Here is a 10,000-nt window from a genome sequence, read left to right as displayed (position 1 = left end):
TTGAAAAATGGGTGTCTGATTATTTCTGGCTGGGCACTCTCCTGACATAATCTAATGTTTTGCTTTCGTTGTAAAGCCTTTTTGAAATCGGACAGTGTGGTTAGATTAACGAGAGTCTTGTCTTTAAATAGCTGTAAAATAGTCATATGTTTGAGAAATTGAAGTAATAGTATTTCAAACGATTCAATAATCGCGCCACTGAATTCAGGTGGCTGTTACGTAGGTGGGACGAATTCGTCCCGCCTTGCCCATAGAGGTTAAATAAATACAACTTTGCTCTGTTCATCTTTCCCTCAATCCTGACTAGTCTCCCTGCCGCTGAAAAATATCCCCACTGCACGATGCTGCCACCACCATGCTTCACCGTAGGGATGGTGCCAGGTTTCCTCCAGACATAACGCTTGGCATTCACACTTGGCATTCTTGGTTTCATCAGACCAGAGAATCTTGTTTCTCATGGTCTGAGAGTCTTTAGGTGCCTTTTGGCAAACTCCAAGCGGGCTATCATGTCTTTTACTGAGGAGTGGCTTCCGTCTGGCCACTCTACCATAAAGGCCTGATTGGTGGAGTGCTGCAGAGATGGTTGTCCTTCTGGAAGGTTCTCCCATCTCCACAGAGGAACTCTGGAGCTCTGTCAGAGTAACCATTGTGTTCTTGGTCACCTCCCTGACCAAGGCCCTTCTCCCCCGATTGCTCAGTTTGGCCGGGCGGTCAGCTCTAGGAAGAGTCTTGGTGGTTCCAAACTTCTTCAATTTTCAGAATGATGGAGGCCACTGTGTTCTTGGTGACCTTCAATACTGCAGACATTTTTTAGTACCCTTCCCCAGATCTGTGCCTCGACACAATCCTGTCTTGAAGCTCTACGGACAATTCCTTTGACCTCATGACTTGGTTTTTGCTCTGACATGAACTGTCAACTGTGGGAACTTATATAGACAGGTGTGTGCCTTTCCAAATCATGTCCGATCAATTTAATTTACCACAGGTGGACTCCAATCAAGTTGTAGAAACATATCAAGGGCTCCCGAGTGGTCTAATGCACTGCATCTCAGTGCTAGAGGCATCACTACAGACACCCTGGTTCGAATCCAGACTGTATCACAACCAGCCATCATTGGCGCACAATTGGCCCAGCGTCATCCGGATTTGGCCGGGGTAGGCCGTCATTGTAAATAAGAATTTGTTCTTAACTGACTTGCCTAGTTAAATAAATAAATGACCAATGGAAACAGGAAGCACCTGAGCTCAATTTCGAGGCTCATAGCAAAGGGTCTGAATACTGATATCAATAAGGTATTTTTGTTTTTTGTTATTATTTTACAAAATTTGCAAACATTTCTAAAAACCTGTTTTTCGCTTTGTCTTTATGGGGTTGTGTGTGTAGATTGATGAGGGGGGAAAAAATTATTTAATCCATTTTAGAATAAGGCTGTAATGTAATAAAATGTGGAAAAAGTCAAGGGGTCTGAGTACTTTCCGAGTGCGCCGTAGCTGGCAAGTTTACTATAAAGCTACAGTAGCTGTTTCCTTGGTAACCAGGTGTGCAGTGTGTGTCGTACCGAAGCCATCCTTTCTTCTCCTTCAGACAGACAGACAGACAGACAGACAGACAGACAGACAGACAGACAGACAGACAGACAGACAGACAGACAGACAGACAGACAGACAGACAGACAGACAGACAGACAGACTCACCAGTGGTTTGTCCTTGCCTGGAGTGTGTGTGAGTGTGTGTGTGAGTGTGTGTGTGTGCTGCGTCAGGTCTATTGTCCTGTCGATCTGAAACATCCTCAGATCCTCCTCGTCCAACGCGATGTCTCCCCAAAATGCAACTGGAAAGAAAAATCATCACCATCATCATTACCATAATTAACCCCATCATCATTACCATAATTAACCCCATCATGATTACCATAATTAACCCCATCATGATTACCATAATTAACCCCATCAAGATTACCATAATTAACCCCATCATGATTACCATAATTAACCCCATCATCATTACCATAATTAACCCCATCATGATTACCATAATTCACCCCATCATGATTACCATAATTAACCCCATCATCATTACCATAATTAACCCCATCACCATTACCATAATTAACCCCATCAATATGACCATAATTAACCCCATCATCATTACCATAATTAACCCCATCATGATTACCATAATTAACCCCATCATCATTACCATAATTAACCCCATCATGATTACCATAATTAACCCCGTCATGATTACCATAATTAACCCCATCATCATTACCATAATTAACCCCATCATCATTACCATAATTAACCCCATCAATTTTACCATAATTAACCCCATCATCATTACCATAATTAACCCCATCATGATTACCATAATTAACCCCATCATCATTACCATAATTAACCCCATCATCATTACCATAATTAACCCCATCATCATTACCATAATTAACCCCATCATGATTACCATAATTAACCCCATCATCATTACCATAATTAACCCCATCATCATTACCATAATTAACCCCATCATCATTACCATAATTAACCCCATCATGATTACCATAATTAACCCCATCATGATTACCATAATTAACCCATCAATTACCATAATTACCCCATCATGATTACCATAATTAACCCCATCATCTTACCATAATTAACCCCATCATCATTACCATAATTAACCCCATCGTGATTACCATAATTCACCCCATCATGATTACCATAATTAACCCCATCATCATTACCATAATTAACCCCATCATCATTACCATAATTAACCCCATCATAGCATTACCATACATTAACCCCATCATGATTACCATAATTAACCCCATCATGATTACCATAATTAACCCCATCATCATTACCATAATTAACCCCATCATCATTACCATAATTAACCCCATCAAATTACCATAATTAACCCCATCATCATTACCATAATTAACCCCATCATCATCCCCATCAGCCATAATTACCATCATCATCCCCATCATCATCCATATCCCCATCATTACCATAATCATCGCCATAATCATCCCTATCCCCCATCATTACCATCATCATCCCCATAATCATCCCTATCCCCATCATTACCATATAACCCCATCATCATCCCCATCACCCATCATTACCATCATCATCCCCATAATCATCCCTATCCCCATCATTACCATCATCATCCCCATAATCATCCCTATCCCCATCATTATCATCATCATCCCATCATCACCATCATCATCCCCAGCATCATCCCCATAATCCCCCCCATCATACCCACCATCATTACATCATCATCCCTATCCCCCATCATTACATCATCATCCCCATCATCATCCCTATCCCCCATCATCCCCATCGTCTCCATCATCCCCATCAACCAAACAATCATCCCCACCATCATCTCCATCATCCATCCCCAACCCCCATAATTACCATCATCATCCCATCATCATCCCATCATCATCCCATCATCCCCACCACCATCATACCATCATCCCCATCATACTCATAATCCCCACCATCATCCCCATCATCATCCCATCATCCCCACCACCATCATACCATCATCCCCCATCATCATCCCATCATCATCATCCCATAATCCCCACCATCATCCATCCCATCATCATCCTCATCATCATCCCTATCCCCTATCATCCCCATCATCCCCATCACCCCATAATTACCATAATCCCCCATCATCCCCACCATCATACCCATCATCCATCTCCACAATCACTCCCAACCCCCATCATTACCATCATCATCCCATCATCATCCCCATCCCCATCATTACCATCATCATCCCATCCCCATCCCCATCATTACCATCATCATCCCATCCTCATCCCCATCCCCATCATTACCATCATCATCCCATTATCATCCCCATCCCCATCATTACCATCATCATCCCATCCTCATCCCCATCCCCATCATTACCATCATCATCCCATCCTCATCCCCATCCCCATCATTACCATCATCATCCCATCATCATCCCCATCCCCATCATTTCCATCATCATCCCATCCTCATCCCCATCCCCATCATTACCATCATCATCCCATCCTCATCCCCATCCCCATCATTACCATCATCATCCCATTATCATCCCCATCCCCATCATTTCCATCATCATCCCATCCTCATCCCCATCCCCATCATTACCATCATCATCCCATCCTCATCCCCATCCCCATCATTACCATCATCATCCCATTATCATCCCCATCCCCATCATTTCCATCATGATCCCATCCTCATCCCCATCCCCATCATTACCATCATCATCCCATCATCCTCCCCATCCCCATCATTACCATCATCATCCCATTATCATCCCCATCCCCATCATTTCCATCATGATCCCATCCTCATCCCCATCCCCATCATTACCATCATCATCCCATCATCCTCCCCATCCCCCATCATTACCATCATCATCCCATCATCATCCCTATCCCCATCATCCCCAACATCCCCATCATCCCCATCATCATCCCACCATCATCCCATCATCATCCCAAACATCATCCCCATCATCCCCATCGCCCCATCATTACATCACCACCCCATCATCTCCATCATCTCCATCATCCCCACCATCATCCCCATCATCATCCCCATCATTACATCATCATCCCTATCCCCCATTATTACATCATCATCCCCATCACCCATCATTACCATCATCATCCCCATCATCATCCCCATCACCCCATCATCTCCATCCTCATCTCCATCATCCCCATCATCATCCCCACCATCATCCCATCATCATCCCCACCATCATCCCCACCATCATCCCCATCATCCCCATCATCCCCATCATCCCCATCATACCATCATCCCCATCATCCATCATCCCCATCATCCCCATCATCCCCATCATTACCATCATCCCCATCATCCCCATCATCCCCCATCATCTCCATCATGTCCATCACGTCATTTCCTGTCACTGCTTGTGGACGTGTTTACGTGCTCCATTTCCTGTCACTGCTTGTGGACGTGTTTACGTGCTCCATTTCCTGTCACTGCTTGTGGACGTGTTTACGTGCTCCATTTCCTGTCACTGCTTGTGGACGTGTTTACGTGCTCCATTTCCTGTCACTGCTTGTGGACGTGTTTACGTGCTCCATTTCCTGTCACTGCTTGTGGACGTGTTTACGTGCTCCATTTCCTGTCACTGCTTGTGGACGTGTTTACGTGCTCCATTTCCTGTCACTGCTTGTGGACGTGTTTACGTGCTCCATTTCCTGTCACTGCTTGTGGACGTGTTTACGTGCTCCATTTCCTGTCACTGCTTGTGGACGTGTTTACGTGCTCCATTTCCTGTCACTGCTTGTGGACGTGTTTACGTGCTCCATTTCCTGTCACTGCTTGTGGACGTGTTTACGTGCTCCATTTCCTGTCACTGCTTGTGGACGTGTTTACGTGCTCCATTTCCTGTCTCCTGCTTTACTTTGCTACCTGACAACTTTACAGTTTCTACTTTTTAATTATTGTTTTATATTTACATTTTTTCCCTCGCTCAACTTTTTTCCATTATACTTTTTCACCCCGGACGCTTTATCTGGACGTGGTTCGTCAGGACCTCCACCAGCCGAAGCTAAGTAGTAACATTAACATGATGCCTTCTGATTGCAGTCGCTGTTCTCATAATATACAGGAGAACGATCAGCCTTACGGCGAGGATAGCCGTGCTGCAAGCCCAGCTTCAGACGCGATCGTTAGGCGAGGGTAATTTCAGTGTAGGAAAGGATGAAACAGCGTCTGTGCCACCAGTAAGTACAGATAGTAACGTTAGTATAAACCCCATTCGCACGGTCCCCCGCAGCCGGACAACTTTCTCATGGCTTCTGGAGGGAAACGCTGTAGGAATGCTCAACCGGTGTCGCTCATTCAGCCGACAGAAACTTTCAACCGGTTCTCCCCGTTAAGCAGCGAGTCGGAGTCAGAGGCCGAGCCTTCTCTGGCCTCTCCTCCTCCCGTTACGGGGTCAGAGTCCGAGCCTTCTCTGGTCTCTCCTCCTCCCGTTACGGGGTCTGAGGCCGAGCCTTCTCTGGTCTCTCCTCCTCCCGTTACGGGGTCTGAGCCTTCTCTGGTCTCTCCTCCTCCCGTTACGGGGTCTGAGGCCGAGCCTTCTCTGGTCTCTCCTCCTCCCGTTACGGGGTCTGAGCCTTCTCTGGTCTCTCCTCCTCCCGTTACGGGGTCTGAGCCTTCTCTGGTCTCTCCTCCTCCCGTTACGGGGTCTGAGCCTTCTCTGGTCTCTCCTCCTCCCGTTACGGGGTCAGACGCCGAGCCTTCTCTGGTCTCTCCTCCTCCCGTTACGGGGTCTGAGCCTTCTCTGGTCTCTACTCCTCCCGTTACGGGGTCTGAGGCCGAGCCTTCTCTGGTCTCTCCTCCTCCCGTTACGGGGTCTGAGCCTTCTCTGGTCTCTCCTCCTCCCGTTACGGGGTCTGAGCCTTCTCTGGTCTCTCCTCCTCCCGTTACGGGGTCTGACGCCGAGCCTTCTCTGGTCTCTCCTCCTCCCGTTACGGGGTCTGAGCCTTCTCTGGTCTCTCCTCCTCCCGTTACGGGGTCTGAGCCTTCTCTGGTCTCTACTCCTCCCGTTACGGGGTCTGAGGCCGAGCCTTCTCTGGTCTCTCCTCCTCCCGTTACGGGGTCTGAGCCTTCTCTGGTCTCTCCTCCTCCCGTTACGGGGTCAGAGCCTTCTCTGGTCTCTCCTCCTCCCGTTACGGGGTCTGAGCCTTCTCTGGTCTCTCCTCCTCCCGTTACGGGGTCTGAGCCTTCTCTGGTCTCTCCTCCTCCCGTTACGGGGTCTGAGCCTTCTCTGGTCTCTCCTCCTCCCGTTACGGGGTCTGAGCCTTCTCTGGTCTCTCCTCCTCCCGTTACGGGGTCTGAGCCTTCTCTGGTCTCTCCTCCTCCCGTTACGGGGTCTGAGCCTTCTCTGGTCTCTCCTCCTCCCGTTACGGGGTCTGAGCCTTCTCTGGTCTCTCCTCCTCCCGTTACGGGGTCAGAGCCGAGCTTCTCTGGTCTCTGCTCCTCCCGTTACGGGGTCTGAGATGCCGAAGCCTCCCACCATTAGCTCTGACAAATTGAAAACCCTAGTCATTGACGACTCCATTACCCGCAGTATTAGACTTAAAACGAATCATCCAGCGATCATACACTGTTTACCAGGGGGCAGGGCTACCGACGTTAAGGTTACTCTGAAGACGGTGCTGGCTAAAGCTAAAACTGGCGAGTGTAGAGAGTATAGGGATATTGTTATCCACGTCGGCACCAACGATGTTAGGATGAAACAGTCAGAGGTCACCAAGCGCAACATAGCTTCAGCGAGTAAAATCAGCTAGAAAGATGTGTTGGCATCGAGTAATTGTCTCTGGCCCCCTCCCAGTTAGGGGGAGTGATGAGCTCTACAGCAGAGTCTCACAACTCAATCGCTGGTTGAAAACTGTTTTCTGCCCCTCCCAAAAGATAGAATTTGTAGATAATTGGCCCTCTTTCTGGGGCTCACCCACAAACAGGACCAAGCCTGGCCTGTTGAGGAGTGACGGACTCCATCCTAGCTGGAGGGGTGCTCTCATCTTATCTACGAACATAGACAGGGCTCTAACTCCTCTAGCTCCACAATGAAATAGGGTGCAGGCCAGGCAGCAGGCTGTTAGCCAGCCTGCCAGCTTAGTGGAGTCTGCCACTAGCGCAGTCAGTGTAGACAGCTCAGCTATCCCCATTGAGACTGTGTCTGTGCCTCGATCTAGGTTGGGCAAAACTAAACATGGCGGTGTTCGCCTTAGCAATCTCACTAGTATAAAGACCTCCTCCGTTCCTGCCATTATTGAAAGAGATTGTGATACCTCACATCTCAAAATAGGGCTACTTAATGTTAGATCCCTCACTTCCAAGGCAGTTATATATCATAATCTTGATGTGATTGGCCTGACTGAAACATGGCTTAAGCCTGATGAATTTACTGTGTTAAATGAGGCCTCTCCTCCTGGTTACGCTAGTGACCATACCCCCCGTGCATCCCGCAAAGGCGGAGTTGTTTCTGACATTTACAGTGAGGGAAAAAAAGTATTTGATCCCCTGCTGATTTTGTACATTTGCCCACTGACAAAGAAATGATCAGTCTATAATTTTAATGGTGGGTTTATTTGAACAGTGAGAGACCCGTGTCCCGTGTGGCTCAGTTGGTAGAGCATGGTGTTTGCAATGCCAGGGTTGTGGGTTCGATTCCCACGGGGGACCAGTACGGAGAAAAAAAATGTATGAAATGTATGCATTCACTACTGTAAGTCGCTCTGGATAAGAGTGTCTGCTAAATGACTAAAATGTAAAAAAGTAGATACAGAATAACAACAGCAAAAAATCCAGAAAAAAGCACATGTCAAAAATGTTATAAAATTATTTGCATTTTAATGAGGGAAACAAATAATCTGCTCAGACCCCAACCAAGGATCATCAAAAGCTATAAATTCTCGGACAACCCAAAGATTCCAGACTCCTTCCACCTACCCAAGGACGTCGGAGTACAACAACCGGTTAACCACCTAACTGAGGAACTCATTTTAATCTTGCGTAATACCCTAGATGCAGTCGCACTCCTAAAAACAAAAAAAAAAACATTTGTCATAAGAAACGAGCTCCCTGGTATCCAGAAAATACCAGAGTCCTGAAGCAAGCTTCCAGAAAATTGGAACGGAAATGGCGCCACACCAAACTGGGAGTCTTCCGACTAGCTTGGAAAGACAGTACCGTGCAATATCGAAGAGCCCTCACTTGATGCTCAATCATCCTATTTTTCCAACTTAATTGAGGAGAATAAGAACAATCCCAAATACATTTTTGATACTGTCGCAAAAGCAGGATTCCTAAAGAGAGGATGGCTTTCACTTCAGAAGTGATAAATGTATGAATTTCTTTGCCGAAAAGATCATGATCATTAGAAAGCAAATTACGGACTCCTCTTTAATGTTGGGGCTCGGGGGCAGTATTGAGAAATTTTGAAAAGAAATATGTGCCCATTTTTAACTGCCTCCTACACCAACTCAGAAGCTAGGATATGCATATTATTAACACATTCGGATAGAAAACACTCTGAATTTTCTAAAACAGTTCGAATGGTGTCTGTAAGTATAACAAAACTCATATTGCAGGCAAAAACCTGTGAAAAATAGATCAAAAAAAATTTGAATTTTGTGACTGTACTATTTAGTGTCATTGTTTTATAGATACCATAGTGAGAAAGGATTCATTTCGCAACACCTACGGCTTCCACTAGATGTCAACGATCTTTATAAAGTTGTTTGAAGCGTCTATGATAAACAGAGAGCAAATTAGAATGCAAGGAAGTTGACATGTCATCACTTAATTTCTTTGCGCCTGCGCATAAATCTGAGAAGCGTGAGTTTGTCATAATTATTTATCTAGACATAGGATAGGTTGTGTGAAAATATTACTGAAGTTTAACGTTAAAAATGGACCAAAAGATTAATGCTAAACAACGTTTGACATGTTTGAACGAACGTAAATAGATTATCTCCTAGGTTTTTTTAGCTTTTCGGCGTGAATTTACACCCCCCCCCACCACGTTTTGTGGGAGCATAATGAACGCTAACTACTTGGTGTTATTTGGACATAAATTATGAACTTTGTCAAAAGAAACCACATTTGTTCCGGACCTGGGATGCCTTCCGGACCTGGGAGCCTGCCTTCTGATGGAGATAATCAAAGGTAAGGGGATATTTACAATGTTATTATCGATATTAGATGATGCTAACTGTATAGCATAGCTTGTTGTTCTTAGCATAGCACCCCGTTTATTGCAAAATGTGATTTCCCAGTAAAGTTATTTTGAGATCTGGCCATTCGGTAGCAATTACGAGATGATAATATATTATTCTTTGAATGACAATATTATAATTTACCAATGTTTTCGAATAGTAATTTTGTTATGTTCACCGGAAGCATTTCGGAGAAGAAA

The 10,000-nt window shown here is 45.6% G+C and overlaps 1 protein-coding gene across 1 annotated transcript in view; it reads right to left on the bottom strand.

Annotated features, from left to right (window-relative positions):
• tll1 (tolloid-like 1) overlaps positions 1 to 10,000 on the bottom strand; it is an 87,409-nt gene that overhangs the window by 55,545 nt on the left and 21,864 nt on the right. Inside the window, 1 exon segment of the mRNA XM_082973935.1 lies at positions 1,696 to 1,832. Coding sequence (XP_082830061.1) covers positions 1,696 to 1,832 — 137 coding nt within the window.

The sequence above is a fragment of the Salmo salar genome, chromosome 04 (genome assembly GCF_965601325.2).
Source record: "Salmo salar chromosome 04, fSalSal1, whole genome shotgun sequence".
In the NCBI taxonomy this organism is placed as follows: Eukaryota; Metazoa; Chordata; class Actinopteri; order Salmoniformes; family Salmonidae; genus Salmo; species Salmo salar.
This window is presented reverse-complemented; position numbering and strand designations above follow the sequence as displayed.